Source organism: Dreissena polymorpha, chromosome 6 (genome assembly GCF_020536995.1).
Source record: "Dreissena polymorpha isolate Duluth1 chromosome 6, UMN_Dpol_1.0, whole genome shotgun sequence".
In the NCBI taxonomy this organism is placed as follows: Eukaryota; Metazoa; Mollusca; class Bivalvia; order Myida; family Dreissenidae; genus Dreissena; species Dreissena polymorpha.
The window spans coordinates 83,978,207-83,997,645 of record NC_068360.1 but is presented as its reverse complement, the minus strand read 5'-3'; the positions used below and the strand labels follow the sequence as shown (position 1 = coordinate 83,997,645).

Below are 19,439 nucleotides of genomic sequence, written 5' to 3'. Positions count from 1 at the left end.
TCTTAAATCGATTCACACTTGTAATTGATAAAAACAAGCGACGACGATTAAACGTTTCGTTCACAAAATTTGCAAATTTGGAACATTTAAAAATCGGTGAAACGAAACGTATTTGTAAATTGTGACGACACATAGCGGTAATTACGGGGATAATTAGTTGATAGCGATTACATAATTATTTCACCAAGCAATGTTCAACTTATCTAATTGCAGAAAACAAACAGCGTGAAAAACAAAACCAGCCGACAATATTCGCGGCGATTTTCAATAATGACGATTAAATAATAATTTGCGAAAAATAATGAAGATCTGACAGTTACCGATAATTGGTAAAGCACGGGGAGATAAAATAAATTTTCCGAAATGTATCACTTCTGTCGGGCACTGATTGAGAAAAACGCTCACGATGTCGCACAAGTTAATTGACGCGTGTATGACAATACACAGGGTCGAGTTTGTACACAGTAATCTCGATACTGATTTTTCCTGCTTGATGGCCCGATTTGCACGCATTTTGCACTCTCCGGAAAACTTGTAGAGGCAAACTTTTGTTTATGTCGTCGGATAAAATAATCGCCATTTTTTCTTGTCAATTTTAAGAAATGTTAATGCAGCATAAACATACTAACACAATATCGCGTAAAGAGAAAAATAATGCATTTAATGTCAACCGTACTTTCGTTTGACAACGGATCATTTTAATATCCTGCAACGATATCTATTCATACGCCACACGAACACTAAATCCGATCTTAATAAAAAAGACAGTTCCGCTCGGTAAAATATCGTGTATATTTTTTTATAAACAACTGGTAACAAGATGACCTGTTAATTCTGTTCAGCTCAATTGTCTTTGATATTTGTAAATTGTTTAGAGGTGTTATTAAACCAATTAGCAGATAGCGTTAATCAATCCACACTTATATTATGTCACTATTATTTATTGTGCTATAAAATTGTATTATGTTTATGCAAAAAAATTTTGGACTTCGACTTGGTTTGATAACACAGTTTGTTGACGGGATTTATTAATCATCTCTTTCACCAAAGCAATTAGCGGATTATACGAATTAATTCAACAAGGTGCTGACGGGCTTTATCGATCGCATTTAATCGGGAGCCGTTTGTGCGGGTATACAATTAAATCGGGTGCCGTTTGTCCGGGTATACAATAAAATCGGGTGCCGATTGTCTGGGTCGACAAATTTACAGGGTGCCGACTTTCCGCGTATGCAAAAAAACACTGGGTGCCGATTGTCCGGGTGCCGTTTGTCCGGATACCGCGAGCTAAACGTGCACATACGAGAAAGCATTTCCGAAATTTTAACAAAAACAAACAATTCTTTAAATAAACAACAAATAAATCTTCACGTAGAAATCATAGAAACAAAATATTAAGTACATCACGGTCGATGTACGACATGTCAAATGATTCTGGAACGAGGGTAAACAACAGAAAATAATGACGATTGTTAACAATCAAGTTCGATGCATACAAATGTACAAACAAATGTAACAAAACATTCTAGAACTTTAAAAAAATTATACGGTCTGCAATATCGAAATATACATGCTCATTAAAAATTAACTGTATTTCACAGCGAACCACCGAGGCCACGGTGGTCCACCGCGATCATGGTGGTCCACCGTGAGATCAATTTCCCGATAACACAGAGACTGACACCGCAATTCGCCACGGCGAACCGTGTTCAACGGTGTATCGTGGTGAGATAGTAATTGTCTACTCTGGGCTGAATCACGGTGAGGCGATGTGGATGGCAGAAATCGCGCTAGACGTAGTGTACTCACTTTTGAAAGATAATTGACCACATACTAGCTTTTGAAAGACAATTGACCATATAACAACTTTTGAAAGATAATTGATCAAATACTAACTGTTGATGGATAATTGATCATATACCAATTGTTGATGAATAATAGACAATAATCTAACTGTTGTTGGATAATTGACCATTTACTTAATTTTGATGAATAATTGACCATGCACTGACTTTTAACAGATAATCAATATGACCGTGTTCCTTTGTAGTTTCAATTCAATTTATGGTTTGCAATGTCGACGGGCATTAACACGCTTTAAACGCCTTACTTAAGTCCTGTTCGCAAATTATGTTTAGCTATTTTTGAAAATGCATCATGTCTAATGCACTTACCTATTTCCTTTACTACATACGTCCAAAACTTCAAATTTCCAATTATATATATTTCAAATATTAGAACATGTATCCCAATTATTCCACATTTATGTTTGACAATGTCGATGGGAACGGACGCGTCAGAAAGATTTTATAACGATCTCCTTCACAAAAATCAGTAGTGAGCCAGTGCCGACATTTCTTCAATACTTCTTCAAACATTGAATTATATGGGCCACGTTCTGGGACAACTGGTCGTAATGCATGTACGTAAAGTGTCGTCCCGGATAAGCCGTCGCACATGCTAATCCGGGACAACACTTTCCGCCTTCTTTGGATTTTCGTTTGCAAACTTCATGCTCACCTTATAGAAGCTATTTGCAAACTGCATGCCGCTGAACAAGATGAACATGATGGTGACCCAGATCCAGGCGTTCTTGTTGCTAAGGATCCTCTTGATCACCACTCTCACTGGCTCCCTGTGGAATATAATGGGGCCGCGTTCTGAAGAAACCGGGCTTAATTAATATAAGTGCGTAACCCGTCGCCTCAGGAACAAAACTTTCCGCATACTCAAGTTTTTCTCAAAGAGACTTCGTTCAAACGAACAATACAATCAAAGCGCAAAGTGTCGTCCCTAAAAAAGCGTATGCAGTCCGCGCAGGCTAATGTGGAACAACAAAATTTACGCTCATGCAAGTCCCGTTTTCCCGGATCGGGGCTTTATTGCAAAATTGCACGTGTGTATTAATTACAACCTACGCCTAGAGATTTGACGGAAACCAGCAGAGCTGGATCAAATCCATGCCTTAATATCTAACCACGTGATGATAGCCTAGCCACTTAGCCATTTAGTACAATCATTTTACAGTTTTTTTGTTATTTTGTTATTAATTTTTTTTAAAATTATGATTATAAGCGTATACACTATTTTCAAAATGTAAAAGAAATTGATACTTCTTTTCATAATATAATACTTAAACCAATAAAATTAAATTATTATTTTTTTTTTAAATTATGATTATAAACGTATACACTATTTTCAAAATGTAAAAGAAATTGATACTTCTTTTCATAATATAATACTTAAACCAATAAAATTAAATCCTACCACATATTTTAGGATTTTCTTGTAATGGCAGAGATTGTATGTGATGCATGTGCGTAAAGTCCGCAGTCTGCACAGGCTTATCAGGGGCGACACTTCGCTTTTATGATGTTTTGCGTATAAAGAAAGTCTCTTCTCAGCAAAAATCTAGTTTAGGCGGAAAGTGTCGTCCCTGATTAGCCTGTGCGGACTGCACAGGTTAATCTGGGAATACACTTTTTGCATATGTATTTAACCCCATTTTCACAGAGCACGGCCAAAAGGATATATGTTGGTTTCATTTACTGTCAAAATATGCGTTTCGCTTGAACGTATTTAATTTAAAATTATGCAACCTATTTTGACATTTTTTGTTTAAAATTAAATTACGATAATTGATAGATTTTAACTTCGGAACTAAAAACCTTGAGTATAATTATAAGAAAATCTAAAGAGAGATTAAAATGCACACTATAATTGAACGTGTTTCGTACACAATTGTAAATTATTCTTTTCTTTAAGCCATCATATTTTTAATAAACTTCAAATATATTAAAATACACAACATTTTTGCTTAAATGTTTTATATTCTGCAATTTAAGGTCAAATGTCCGGTATTTATTTAATTTCAAATGCTGTTAACACGTTGTGAGCTATCTTATTTCAATCAACGCGCAGTCAAATATAGATGCTTAAAGCTGGTAAGTTCTAGGTTATCCCTTAGCGACTTAGATGCGGATTTTCACGCAGATGTACACCCTTAGAAAGTTATATTTAATTTAAGACCTTTCTTACTAGAATCAAGCTTTTTAGGCTTCAACTCCAAATCTAATTACTGATGAGCAGCAAACAGCATAAAACCTGAACAGCTTGCGAGTTACTCGCAAGCTTTTCTGGTTTTATGCTATTTGCACATTTTTACTTTGCTTCAAAGTGGGAAAGGGTTAAATAAAGACAGTTTATGAGCGAATACACAAATGGTAAAACTGTGATGTAGCTAGCTGCAACACAGTTAATAGTTTTATGAAACGTTTCTTGGTTTTACATTTTTGAAACGAAAAATACAAAACACACGTAATAAGCAACGGGGGTGGTTACAGTAAATATGCGTCAAACACAAAAGATAAATAATGGCCGCATACTTTTTAGTTACTTGCATTGACAGACTATCTGTTTTGTTTATTTCTCCAATGTCATCAACTTGTCTGAAGCCACAACACCCTGTAGACTCCTACAATATACAAACAGGGGTAACTAAGCTGACAAAATAATTCATTAACGTTGATAAATACATTATACTCATAAAGACAGGTTATGAACATGATAGAAAAACATGATATAAAAACATGATAGAAAAAGCTGATAGAAACATGATAAAAAAAGCTGTGTATGTCATTTTCGTATTTTATCATACCACTGCATTGATTACTGCCTGATATAACGCTGTATGATATATTTTTTAAATCATATTGCCAGATGAAAGTCGATAGTGTAACAACGATCGTATAAACTTGAGCTCTATACTATCGGTATTTTTAGATCACACTCGGGTTTTTCCAAAAACTGGAAAATCTGTTTTTGTAAACTACGGGAAAAAATCGTCATAAAATGCGATATTTGATAATAATTAATGAAAAGACGGATGAAAATGGGATGAATATTCGCGCCGTTATTTTTCTTTAAGCCCTGACCGATATATTACAAAACGATCAGGCAGTTATCTGATATTCTCTATATACTTGATCCGTTCAGGGCTGAACAATCAAAACTATAATGCCGAATCTTGAAACATAAAATGAAACACTATTATGAAAAGACAAATTTCTTTTTAAACAAGGGACAACATTGTAACAAAACCAGGTTTTCAAAAAAATATTTTTTCTAACTAGAGCTTTGTCACAGACATGACGTGTACTCCCACATGCTGCATTGACACATAATATTTTGCATGTTGTCTTTATGGTTACGAAAATTTCGGTCAAGAAAAAAAATGTGCGTACGAAATTTTGGTTAAATTTTGGGAAATTTAAAATTAACAACATAGTTATGGCCCGGACAAGCTTGTCCCACCCGCCAGCCAGCCCGCCAGCCCACCAGCCCGCTAGCCTGCCTGCCACCGACATTCGCCAATCAAATAACCAGATTTTTTCATTCGGAAAACCTGGTTTAACATATTTGTCACTGCCAAACTTTTCTGAAATATCAGTGTATGGCAAAAAATATACTACAGAGCAAAGTTAAACTCCAGGAACATACTTGGGAGAGTATTTCGTTAAGCTATAGCGATGCAATTCAAATAAAACCACAATAAAAAGAGAATATCAATTGAACAAAATAACAAATGAGCATCGTTCAGGGAAAAACGGAGTTAGATGCATTTGTTTAAAGGGTCTTCCCAGATTAGCCTGTGCTGTGCGTACATGCTAATACGGGACGACTCTCTACGTTAAGACAATAAGCCCCGTAATACCACAGTGAGGCTCAAAGTTAAATGCTCGGAAACATAATCATTCCTACCTGTCCCGGTTTAGGCGCTGGTATAATCATGAGGATACCAACCACACACATGACGAAGTAGATACCGGCCAGCAACAGGAATGTGTATGGAACACGGTCTAACACTTCCTTGTTGGTGAAATACCTGCAACATGCAACAGGAAAGCATATGGGACACGGTCCAACACTTCTTTGTTGGTGAAATACCTACAACATGCAACAGGAATGCATATGAGACACGGTCCAACGATCCTTTGTTGGTGAAATACCTGCAACATGCAACAGTATTGCGTATGGAACACGGTCCAACACGTTTTTGTTGGTGAAATACCTGCAACATGCAACAGGAATGCGTATGGGACACGGTCCAACACTTCTTTGTTGGTGAAATACCTGCAACATGCATCTCGTGCTTCTCAAAATTTTTCTAGAACTAGAAGCTTTCAAATTCATTGCAAAATAACTGTTCATGTTGTTTACACAATCAATAAAACATGTGCATGTATGCAAAAGTAACACAATAGCTGTATGGTTGTGGTTGCAAGTACTATTAATGATGTCTCACAAAAAAGCTAACACCTTTGGCGGTTAATGGATAACAGGTGAGATGTTGGTGTCTCACCTGTCGCCATATTTTTTCCACGAGGTATGGTGAGATATTGGTGACTAACATATAGCCATATTTGTCCAAGAGGTCAGGTGACTCACATGTCGCCATATTTGTCCACGAGGTATGGTGCGATTTGTGACTAACATGTCGCCATATTTGTCAAAGAGGTCAGGTGACTCACATGTCGCCATATTTTTTCACGAGGTCAGGTGAGATGTTGATGACTAACATGTCGCCATATTTGTCCAAGAGGTCAGGTGACTCACATGTCGCCATATTTGTCCATGAGGTCAGGTGAGATGTTGATGACTAACATGTCGCCATATTTTTCCAAGATGTCAGGTGACTCATATGTCGCCATATATGTCCACGAGGTCAGGTGAGATGTTGGTGATAAACATGTCGCCATGTTTGTCCAAGAGGTCAGGTTACTCAAATGTCGCCATATTTGTCCACGAGGTCAGGTGAGGTTTTGGTGACTAATATGTCGCCTTTTTTGTTCAATAGGTCAGGTGACTCACATGTCGCCATATTTGTCAACAAGGCCATGTAAGATGTTGGTGACTCACCGGTCGCCATATTTTTCCCAGAGGTCAGGTGAAATGTTTGTGACTCACCTGTCGCCATATATGTCCACGAGGTAAGGTGTGATGGTGGTTACGCACCACCTGTCGCCATATTTGTCCACGAGGTCAGGTGAGATGTTGTTGACTTACCTGTCGCCAAATCTGTCCACGAGGTCAGGTAACTCATCTGTCGCCATATATGTCCACGAAGTCAGGTGGGATGATAGTTACTCACCTGTCGCCATATTTGTCCACGAGGTCAGGTGAGATGTTGTCGGGGTTGATGAAGGCGGTGACGACCTGGTTAAAGATGAAAGCCCCGCCCCCGAAACCGCACACTATCAGACCCACCGCGAACGTAGGCCGCTTGGGGATCCACTGGAAATAGTTAATCTTAAACATTATTCAACATCGTTTCTTAACGGACTGAACAGCCACTAACGCTTATTGGTCGGTGTCGGTTCGGGTACTACTATTTGTTCGCCTGGTTCTCGTAAGTATACTAAAATTATTATGGGTACGGAAAATATGCTTAAATCACCGGCCATATTCCGTGGTACTTTTTTAGTATTTTTCCGTTCCCCGGTCCATTGTAATATACTTAAGTACCCGGGGTAGTTTTAAATGGTAGCTGAGCCGACAAAGACCAATCGAGCCTTACATCAGACCCGCCGCAATAGTGTGCCGGTGTTGACATCAAATATAGTTAAATCATAAATAATCGGTGAAATGATGACGATGAAAGACCGTCACATTGGTATTTCGCTCAGGTGGGAATGTTACAAGTCCATGTGACCTTGACCTTTGATCTCAAAATCAATAGAGGTTTTTTTTTCATTTCACATCATAGGCTTACCCATTGAGATGATCGCGGGTCATTCGTTCTCTAGATATCATACGGAAAGGAATAACACTCTACTGTTCCATGTGACATTGACCTTTGATTTGTTGACCTCAAAATCAATAAGCGTGCGAGATTATGGTAGATCAACTTATTCTATGTATGTATAGCGGTAACGAAGTTTCTTTTTCTTAGCAGTCGCTATCTTTTTTAAACAAAGGCGCATGGAACGGCGTAAGGAAAGTATAATATAGTGTGTTTTTATCGAAAATTTCCAAAATCTAAATAAAAAAATTAACGAGTGTAATCGGTACAACAGACGCCACTTTTCGCTTTTATGGTGTTTTTCGTTTCAAGTTATACACTTCCTAACTTCCTTAACGCATATGCATTTAGCCCCGTTTTCCCAGAGCGATGCCCAATTTATAACCCACAAGTCAGAAACTATATTAGTTTAACCTTGCCGGGTTTAGTTGCTGGTCATGAGTATAAAACCGTTCCAGCCGTCTGTGAGTTTAATCACTACGATACTCTTTGAATCCCAAAAGACAATCGAGTGGACATCTATTGCTTAACAACAATTGTTCGTATGTCTTTCTACACATCACGTGAAAACATTGCAATTGTGATAATCTTGTAAAAGTGGCAAATACTACTTGAAATACATTGTATATCATTTTATCAATATCGTGCCCATTTGTTTTCATGGAGGGTTTCTATTGCAAATAAAGGCTCTATCAAGAGCAAAAAACAAACAACATTATGTTCCCTTGGAAATATAACGCATCAAATAAGATCCGCCTAAACGTTATAGCTAGATAATATACGTTTTTTTAATCAAGTCTTCGTAGTTTTAGTATGCAAATAATTTGGAGCTCGTTCAATCATACATTCTGTCAAATATACAAGCTTTTCTTGTTTGTAAATTATACAGGTGCATTTACAGCGTAGATAATACATGTATTCTTAATCATGCATACACGATAAATTCCTATTATTAAGTTAAACAACAGTTGTATCAAGATCATGGAAGATTAAGTCATATATCCCAATATATCCCAAGCGTGAAAAGTGAACACATTAAAACACGAAGAAGAGGTCAATCACCAATGTAGATGAATAAATAAACAAAAATGTAGAATAAAAAATTTACACCTGTAAACCTAGCTGAAAAATTTCTTTCACAATAAAATGGAGCTTTACGTTTTCTTTCGCGACAAAAAAGCAGCTTTATATTTGATACATTTAATATAAAGGGATACGATATACATTCATACGGCTAAATTATAATGTTTTCATAAAACATTTGTATCAAGTATAGTTTTTTAACGAAATATTTGGTTTCTACATTGTAATATTTGTAAGGTCTGTTTCCACATTAATATTGGCAATTACACGTAAATTGGCATCTTAAAAGAGCGCCCATAACGAAATGCACTTCATTATTGTTAGTTTAAATGAAGAGATTCAGTATTTGTTTTGCAAAAACAAACAACAACATTATAGTGTTCTCTCTCTCTGTTGAAAACAGAATTTTAGCCTTGCTCTGGCAATCGGGGTTTAATGCATATGCGCACAGGCTAATCATGGTCGACACTTTCCGTCTAAACTTTATTTATGCTACGACGATACCTTCTTTAAACGAAACATGGAAGCGCTTTACGCACATGCATTAAGCCAGGTTTTCCTTGTGACTCATTAAAGGGACCTTTTCACAGATTTTGGCATATTTTAAAGTTTGTCATTAAATGCTTTATATTAATAAATGTAAACATTCGATCTTAAAAGCTCCATTAAAAAATCAAGAATAAAATTAAAAAAAGGAAAACATTGTAGCCGGTACCAGGGCTCGAACCAGTGACCCCCCCGGAGTCCTGGAGTTAGTCTGAAGTAAAAACGCATTAGCCCTCTCGGCTATTCCGCCGAGTATTCACAGTTGAAGTATTTTATACCTTATATAAGCAATCTTCGTAGTTTCGTAAATTTAAACGACAACAACAAACTCCCCAAATTATTCAATCGTTTCGCGTTGCAACGCTTTATAATTTTTAGGTTTTCAAATCGTCAAAAGATACATATAATGACTATATTGGACTATGGTAAATGTTCAGTAATACTGTTTCCTCACAAATATCATAACTAAAACGAAAATTTGCGAATCTGAAACAACTTTTTTCAATTTTGTCAATGTACCAAACCGTGAAAAGATCCCTTTAAATTGCCTGCCTTACCCCGACGGCATTTTGAGCGGGTGGCCCGTACGCTAGAGAGTTGCCAAAGTTGTTGATGAGGCCGTACGTAACGCAGACCCATGGAAGTGACATCTGCAGGGTGAAATACGTCAGACCTACCCCAATGCTGAAACGAAATCTCGAAGCCTCGCTATGGGAAATCCGGGCTTAACTCATATGCATACAATATCGACCCAGGTTAGCGTATACAAAACGAACAGGTTCAACAGGGACGATACTTTCCGCTTCTATGGAATTTTCTTTAAAAGGAAGTCTGTTCTCAATAAGAATCCAGACTAGACGGAATGTATCGTCCCTCGTGCAAACTGCACAGGCTAATCTATGAAGACATTTTACGCACATGAATAAAGCTCCGTTTTATTTAAAGCTCAAATTTACGATAAGGATTAAAGGTATGTAAAATATGATTTCTAACGATCTCTCGATCGCAAAGTACAAGGATTTTACGTCCAGAACTTAACATGCGCACGTGCAAGTCCTCGCGTGCGCACGTGCACGTGAGCGTCTCCTCATTCTTAAGCACGAGTCTTCGTGAGAAGAATTTCGAATAATAACATTTTAGGAAGTACTCAATAGAACGCCAAACAGATCGCTCATTGGTCAGTTACGTTTGTGAAGAAACAAAACAGTTTGGTTGCCATTTCTAATTCAGCGTAGATAGCGGTCAACCAAAATAGACCCATTTCACAATGAAAACTTTGCAATAAACCATGCAGTTAGAGAGGAGGTGACAGTTTCGATCCATAGCTAAAATCTTACCTAAAGACACCAGCGACTGGTTATACCCATTAAAATCTGAGGTTTTTGATGCATTTGAGCTAAAATAAAAAGGTTTATAACTCATGAAAACTTTGATTCATGTCTTAGTATAGCTTCTCGTTGCATTGACGTACCACATTATGGCACTGCCCAAGGCGACCGTTATCCTGACCCCGACCTTAGCAGTCAAGACACCTCCAAGAGTCGTGGCCACGGAAGACAACACGGTCGCTGTGGTCGGGATCCATATGTTCTCCTCGTTACGTAATGTGTGCTCGCTCGTCCGGTTGCGCAAGTACGAAATCATGTACGGAGATACGTTGCCTGCAATAAAAGCTAGTGATGTTTTGTACGGCGAAATGGTATTTGGACTAAACGTGATGTAATATACGAGAGATTTTTTCCTTGGAATTCAAACTAGTGATCTAATTTAACGGGTCCTTTTTAACAAAAATGTTTGAGATGTGCACATTTTCGTTGTTGTTATGATACTTGCGAGAAACAGTAATACTGAACATTAAAATATCCAAAATATGCATCTTTTGACGATTTAAAAAATACCGGTAAATACAGGTTTAAAGACATGAGCACAGCCGGCCGAGTGGTTTAATTGCTATACTTTTTACTCGAAGAGTCAGTGGGTTGAGCCCACTTAAGGATGTATACTTTTCTTTCTTTTATTTGTATTCTTGTTTTTATCTGGAGCTATAAAGTTCACATTGACAAATTTAAAGAATTTAATAACAAACTTAAATTCATTACAAAATCTGTGAAAAGGAGCCTTTAACGGGTGATATTACTTTAAATAAAAGCTAGTGATGTTAAGTACCGAGGAATGTTAAATAGAACGAAGCTAGAGAAATCACATGCGCACTTATGTTAATTGGCATGAAAGCTCCTTACATGTCTCGATTTATGACTATGTCCGGTTGGGTATTTATGAAGTTAGCAGGGGACAGATGTCATAAATTGTGTCTTGTTCTGAGAAAACTGGGCATAATGCATGCGCGTAAAGTGCAGTCCGCACAGGCTAATCAGGGACGACACGTTCCGCGTAAAGTGGATATTTGCTTAGAAGAGACTTCATTTAAACGAAAAATGTCATAAACACGGAAAATGCCGTCCCTGATTAGCCTGTGTGGACTGCACAGGCTAATCTGGGATGACACTTTACGCACATGCATTATGCCCAGTTTTCTTAGAATGCGACTCAATTAAAGCTGGTGTTGTACTTTTAAGTTTATTATAAAGCAGAACAACCATGATCGGTTCAATGGTTACCACATATTACGGTTCGTTTGCCATTTAACTACTTTAACATATATAAATAAGAACAAGCCATGTGAAAACGAATGTACTATATATCGCTCCTCAAACGAAAAATGTCGTATCGGACTTCGCAACAGACATATCCTAAATCATTATAGAATGCATAAAAACGTTGTTATTTTGACGAATGTGTATTTATTATTTCTTTATTGCTTTTAGACGCTGAGCTTTATATGCTGTAGTCGCAAATAAATATGTTCTGTTCTGTCCTGTTCTGTTCTATGTTGTCAGTACATTTTTGCTTGGTATTCCAGTTTTAATTTTTGTTCAGAGTCCTTAAAGGCAATCGGACACTTTCCTTAAATTAAAGACCAGTGGATGTTAACAAGAATTCCTCTCCAGATAATATGTCTGGAGTTTAATAAGCGATATTGTGATAATAGTATGTATAATGGAAATACTTCATACCCATTATTTCCTAAGCCATTACAACGTTTCTCTAAAATGTTTATTTATCAACAGGCACCATACCCTCAGCCCCACACCCTCGCCTAATACATGTGTGTGGTTCTTCAGCGCCTCACTACTTCATTATGTGATGATCCGGATTGTGTCCAAGCACCCCTCCCTAGTTCACTAACTAGACTTACGAACGATGCGACGGACTGTGGATATATTTATCAATTTTTTATGAAGGCATTTGATGTCGGTGCGGTTTTGTGCAGTGGTAGGAAACTGGAGTACCCTTAAAAAACCTGTTCGGTATGGTGACCACAAACCAAGCTGAGATACGCCATGAGCGGGGATTGAACCCCAGTCGCCTAGGTGAGAAGCGCGCGTACCAACCACTGCACTAACCGGACAGCCTCCCATATTAAACGTGTGTGTATTTAAAAGTTTGTTTGCTTGTCCATAACCCTCACACGTGTGCATTTATAAGGTGGACCTATCATTGCTATTCTTCTTTTGAAAAACGGTGGACCTGCCCCTGTTATCCATCTTGGGAAAACGGTGGACCTGCCCCTGTTACCCTTCTTTAGAAAACGGTGGACCTGCTCCTGTTATCCGTCTGTGGAAAAACGGTGGACCTGCCCCTGTTATCCGTCTGTGGAAAAACGGTGGACCTGCCCCTGTTATCCTTCTTGGGAAAACGGTGGACCTGCCCCTGTTATCCTTCTGTGGAAAAACGGTGGACCTGCTCCTGTTATCCGTCTGTGGAAAAACGGTGGACCTGCCCCTGTTATCCTTCTTGGGAAAACGGTGGACCTGCCCCTGTTATCCTTCTTGGGAAAACGGTGGACCTGCCCCTGTTATCATTCTGTAGAAAAACGGTGGACCTGCCCCTGTTATCCTTCTGTAAAAAAACGGTGGACCTGCTCCTGTTATCCGTCCGTGGAAAAACGGTGGACCTGCCCCTGTTATCCTTCTGTAGATAAACGGTGGACCTGCCCCTGTTTTCCGTCTGTGGAATAACGGTGGACCTGCCCGTTATCCGTCTGTGGAAAAACGGTGGACCTGCCCCTGTTATCCTTCTGTAGAAAAACGGTGGACCTGCTCCTGTTATCTGTCTTTGGAAAAACGGTGGACCTGCCCCTGTAACCGTCTGTGAAAAAACGGTGGACCTGCCCCTGTTATCCGTCTGTGGAAAAACGGTGGACCTGCTCCTGTTATCCGTCTGGGAAAAACGGTGGACCTGCCCCTGTTATCCGTCTGGGAAAAACGGTGGACCTGCTCCTGTTAGCCGTCTGTGGAAAACCGGTGGACCTGCCCCTGTTATCATTCTGTAGAAAAAAAAACGGTGGACCTGTTCCTGTTATCCTTCTGTGGCAAAACGGTGGACCTGCCCCTGTTATCCGTCTGTGGAATAACGGTGGACATGCCCCTGTTATCCTTCTTGGGAAAACGGTGGACCTGCCCCTGTTATCCGTCTTGGGAAAACATTTACTTTTGAGCCAAGGCAGATAAATTTACCCAAAGAAATAATTTGGATCCAAATAGACCACAATCTCCACGCAGAGTTGTCGTCCCATGCTCCCACATACAATCTCTGCCACCAAATATCCTACCACATTTGATAGGAATATTATTTTTTTTGTTAGATGTATACTTTATGAAAAGTAGTATCATTTTCTTTTATTTCTTGCAAATAATTTATAAATATAGGTTCATAATAAAAAATAAATTACCTAAATTTAAAAAAAAAAGTTATACATGCATCGGTGAAATTAGTGTAGAACGTGGCTAGGCTTTCATCACGTGGTTGGTTATAAAGGCAGGGATTTTATCATCTTTGCTGGTTCCAGTCAAATCTGCGCAGAGGTTTAGTAGACCAGTGCACGGTGGCTAATGATACATTATAGTGCTCTGATATATGTCTTTTAATAAGCAAGTGCCCTTACCAAATATATAGTAGCTCCCAAGGCACAGATGCACCAGAACGCTCCCTGCGAGTGTAGAAACTATGGCAACGAGATTGCTCATGTTTGTGCGCAACAAATATACCTGCAATATAATATGTTGCGTTCCAGTATTACTATTTTATAGTTACTATGGCAACAATTGGTGTTATTTACTATAAAAGTATTCAAAAGTATCCACTGACTACATTTATCCCAATGCGTGTGGTCACTACTGCAAAGCACTAAATGTAACGAATACTAAACCACCATATGTATATGTTACTCGTGTGACTTAAAATGTGTATACACGGTATCATTATATCTCTATCGCTTTTAACATAACACCCGATCGACAGCTAGACCCCCAGTTCATTAGATAAATGCATGTAAACAAATAATTGTATATAAAGTTGACATATCTCCTCGTGGTTGATAAACAGTACCGTGTTCTAATTAAACAGCGAATAATTTCATAATTTTAAATCATAGTAAAATAAAACAAGCAGTAAACCCATATCAAGATATCAAAATGTTTATTTTCTCATTACGGACCCTACAACATGTTATTAACATATTTAGTATAAAAACAATTAGATAACTATAAGTTATTACGAACTCAAATGTGTGCAGATGGTATAGTTGAAAAGAGGATTTAAATAATAGTATTTAGAATGCAATGTCCGTTATACACTCTTTGTAAAATTATCGATGAGGAGCATTACAAATGCGTTATTTTTTCCGATTTCCTTAATGATTATATCTCAATAAAAATGTTTGGAACACTTGTATTTCTCCATGTCAGAATAATTGTTTGGCTTGTTTTAATTTAATCCATAATTCATTCGGAATCGATGACGTTTTTGTTGTTTGCCCATCTGTTAAAAAGTCCCTCGAAATATGTCTGATAGCACGTATGCAATTAGGAAGTAAAAGCAAAAATACATGAAAAACTGTATGCCAGTGTGATGCTTGAGAACTTAAATCACTCAAGTGTAAGTATTTCAAGTTAATGAGGTCCATCTGAGTCTGTGAGGCTGAGTTATGTGAGAACCCGGTGTGTGTATCCCAGCACTCATTCCATTTTTACCTGTCTCACGAATAGTGAATGCTAGATGCAATTGCCAGCTATTCGTGTTTCAATGTGAAATATTCAGTGTAATTGTGCTGTGAAGGGTAAACGAATACCAGGCGGAAACCCCGCCTGTCCGCCTTACTACTTATGGAACGCATATGTTGCCGAAACGGTAATTGAATCAGTCCAGTTGGATTGTGCAGTGAAATCGCATCATAGACTCGTAACTACAAAAGCATCCACAGTAATGATGCTGATAAGAATGGTCAAGTTTCACATACAATGACGCATACAAAATATTTGGCCAAAAAAAGATTCAAACTGTAAAAAAATGGAAAGATTAAAAGGCCATTACGTACTTCAAATATTAAAGCTACACATATTATCCGTTAATGAAGCTTTTTTCTTAATACGAGGAATAGTCTTCCTGTTAGTGGAATAATCTATTGAGAAAACTGAGGCATGGGAAGACACACCTGCAAGGAAAATTATTAATGTTGGGGAATAATAATCAAAACAACTGAAAAGGGAAAGATATATCCTGATGCACACTTGAAAGATTGGCAAAATGATTTCATTTCAAAGTGAGGGAAAGGACCTTTATTTGGCCTAGGCACAGGCTTAAGAAGGAAACCAGTCCTGCCACAAGATGAAGAAAGAAGTCTTACAACATACCAAAATACCTGAATATAAAGTCTCAACTCAAGTCTGTTGAACCTAGCACAAAGCCAGTCAAACTTCACGAGGTTCAGTTAAAATCCCTTGTCTGTTTTTTATTGGCCTTTTATATCGCCTGCAATGGATTGGTATCTGGAGAATACATATTGGGGATATGGACACTCTGTTTAAACATATTTCAAACGAGTATGTCCTGATGATTTGAGTGAGGTGTAAAACAAAGACACAATACATTAGGCATCAACAACTTGTGTATGTTTTGTTGTTGGTGTCCGCTGTTTTCAACAGTGTTTTCAACAGTAGCCATTCAAATCTCGGTGATTCAGCTAAATATACGTTTTCCTGGACTAGCTGGTTTACCAGAACTAAGTTAGACAATGACCGTACCAAGTATTTAAAAAACACACGTGTTCAGGTTTCAAATTCAGATAGTTATAATTCGGACCGAGTTTGATAAAAAAAGGTCAATAAATGTGGCCTCTGTTCACGGTCTTTTTCTTTCATTTAATTAACTGATGATCTAGTAATTGATCCAACATAACACAGCCGAGATATACTTCCCATGAATGTTCTGATAACAAAGTTTCATGAAGATTGGGCAATAGATACGTTCACTGAGAGTGGCAATAAGCTTTTCCTTCAATTTGATCAAGTTACAGAATTTCTAATTTATCCGAGATATAATTCGGTCAAATTTGAAGATTGGGTGATGCCCATGGTGTCTTGAGTGGTCACACTTAGGCAATGTTGACCATGAGCTATGGCGTAAGGCGATCATAAAGCCGACCCTTAACATGTTGTGCTCAATGAGCTAAAAAGAGAGTAAATAATAAAAAGGTTAAATTATCTTTTATTTAGCTTTAAGAACACTTCATTTTAAGAACTCAAGTTTGGGGAATAAACAATATTAAACATTAAATTAACATAAACATTTTTCAAGTACCAAAATATTTAAACTTGTTCAAAAAGACACCACTTTTAATAACTGTCAGAACATGAACATGTTAAAACACTTGTAGCACATTCAGGTAGCGCACCTCTAATGGGCACATATCCAAATATAATCTATTTAATTATTTTCTTAATCAGCATCATTTCACTGAACTACATGCAAATTTGTAGGTAGGCTTTCCATGCTTTTTAAAAAAATATACCGATTTTTTCAAAACCACCCCCACTCTCGGCTTTTGTCCAGTTTATTTTCACCCCTGGGGTACATAAAAGTTCCATAATTCATTCAAATTTCCAAATATGGGCATGCAGTTGGTGTGTACAGATGCTGTAAAGGTGTTTAAAGTTTTTACAAGATGAAATAAGTATTCTTTTACAGATATTTATTTTTTACAATTTTTTTTATCTATGGAAGAGCGCCATGAAATGTAAGTGATTTCAGCCAAGTAAAAATTGGGTCGGTTAAAAACAAAGTGTCATAAAATTCAAAATAGTATCATTTAAGTCATATTTTAAACTTAGTTTTTATAGAAACACTATATACAGCAAAAATACCAAGAACTAGACAGATTTACCGTTGACTTTTTGAAATAAAAATGCAACATGCATGGTTCGTATTTTCAACAGTAAATCACCCAATTTCGCCATAACGTTGTTTTAATTTTAATAATTGAAGAATGTGCATAAAAATTGCAACATATTTAACAATATATATAGCTTATATGCCATATTAAATCAAATTTTGTTAGAAAATAAATAAAACGCGTCGCAAAAAAGTATACGTCGTCGGCAATATTCGAACCTGCGCGGGAATATCCCAAAAGATTTCTAGTCTATCGCCTTAACCACTAGGCTACGGCACCTAATAGAAGGCTCTTCAACCTTCGAAGAAATCGCGGGAAATCATTAGAGGTGCGCTACCTTAAAGCACTTCATAGACGTAATGTAATGCTTATTAAAATGCATTTTCTACATTAATTGAGTAGCGTCATTCCAAAATGCTATATGAGTACCCCTAGATCGGCCTATGCATAAGTGCGGTCTGGGTGGAGCTTATAAGACCACAAAACCTTGCTTGACTAGCAGACAAGGTAGCTCCTGACTAGACTGTGCAAATGTTCAGGCTTGTCTTGAATTTTTCTGGCCTCATATGACATAATATCAATTTTCGTAAGACGATGATTACTTTATCAATATCGGAACTGTTACATAATGCATTCTTTATTGAAATTCCAATGAATACTGTGAACTATAAAGTCAAATAAGTGACAAATTTCAATAAGCTCCAAGATAGCATTTTAAGTTAAACTTACGTGAAGAGTTCATAATCTAGGTAAATATTGTTACTCTATTGATACAATCTTATAGAAATGAAATCTCAAGTTAAAAATGTTTTAATCTACAATGAGAAAAACATGCAACAACCACTAACTTGATAAACTCACTTTGACGAGATAAACATATTTTTTGCTTACACACATGCAAATAATCTTAGAAAGTATTAATACGTAAATAAATACTTGCAATAAACTATAAGAACAATTTTACCAAAATGACATTATCAAAATTTGATTCCCATTACTGTAAGAAAACAGGAAGTCCATCTTGATTGGAGTTTCCATGAAAGTCTGCTATTAAATATTCACAGAAAAATATTAAATCACAATGACAGATACATGTTTTTTACCATACACACTTCAGTAACTTATAATACAACCTGCAACATATGAATTACCAAAAGTCATAAATCAAAATTTGTATCTGTATGTATTTCTTCAAAACGAGAAATCCTTAATAAACACTTGGCAGATATATCATACATAAATTTCGTTGTTCGATGCAGCAGATGGATTAATAACTGTAACATAAGAACCCTCAGGGTTTTTATGCATTTCAAGTCTCCTCATTGATATATGTATGTATATATACACACATACATTTTCATATTTAAATATTGTATCAGTTATATCATACGCAAACAACAAATAGCAATCACTCGTATTTACGAAAGCGTAGGGTTGTGGCTCTTGTGCATGGCACTTCTCTTCATTTATATATATATATATATATATATACCACTCAATTGTTCAGTTCCATGAGATACACATGCATGCTATATATTAAGTTGCTATCTTCAATATTGGAAAAGTTATGGCCAATGTTAAAGTTTTCGGACGGACAGACACCATAAATTTGGCATTTGACATTGAAGGATGACCTTGACCTTTCACCACTCAAAATGTGCAGCTCCATTAGATACACATGCATGCCAAATATCAAGTTGCTATCTTCAAAAGTGAAAA

General features: G+C 37.2%; 1 protein-coding gene across 4 annotated transcripts in view; it reads right to left on the bottom strand.

The window, feature by feature from the left end:
- LOC127833392 (monocarboxylate transporter 2-like) overlaps positions 1-19,439 on the bottom strand; it is a 33,875-nt gene that overhangs the window by 7,249 nt on the left and 7,187 nt on the right. The window contains exons 1-8 of one of the 4 annotated variants that reach the window (XM_052358618.1): positions 14,639-14,803; positions 14,436-14,538; positions 10,902-11,091; positions 9,988-10,114; positions 7,151-7,293; positions 5,761-5,884; positions 4,386-4,474; positions 2,521-2,635 (exon numbers count right to left, since the gene is read on the bottom strand). In XM_052358618.1, the coding sequence (XP_052214578.1) occupies positions 2,521-2,635; positions 4,386-4,474; positions 5,761-5,884; positions 7,151-7,293; positions 9,988-10,114; positions 10,902-11,091; positions 14,436-14,517 (870 nt within the window). In that variant the 5' untranslated portion in view covers positions 14,518-14,538; positions 14,639-14,803. Of the gene's footprint in view, positions 1-2,520; positions 2,636-4,385; positions 4,475-5,760; positions 5,885-7,150; positions 7,294-9,987; positions 10,115-10,901; positions 11,092-14,435; positions 14,804-19,439 lie in introns of those variants that run through there. The other 3 variants (XM_052358619.1, XM_052358620.1, XM_052358616.1) reach the window with 3 other exon arrangements.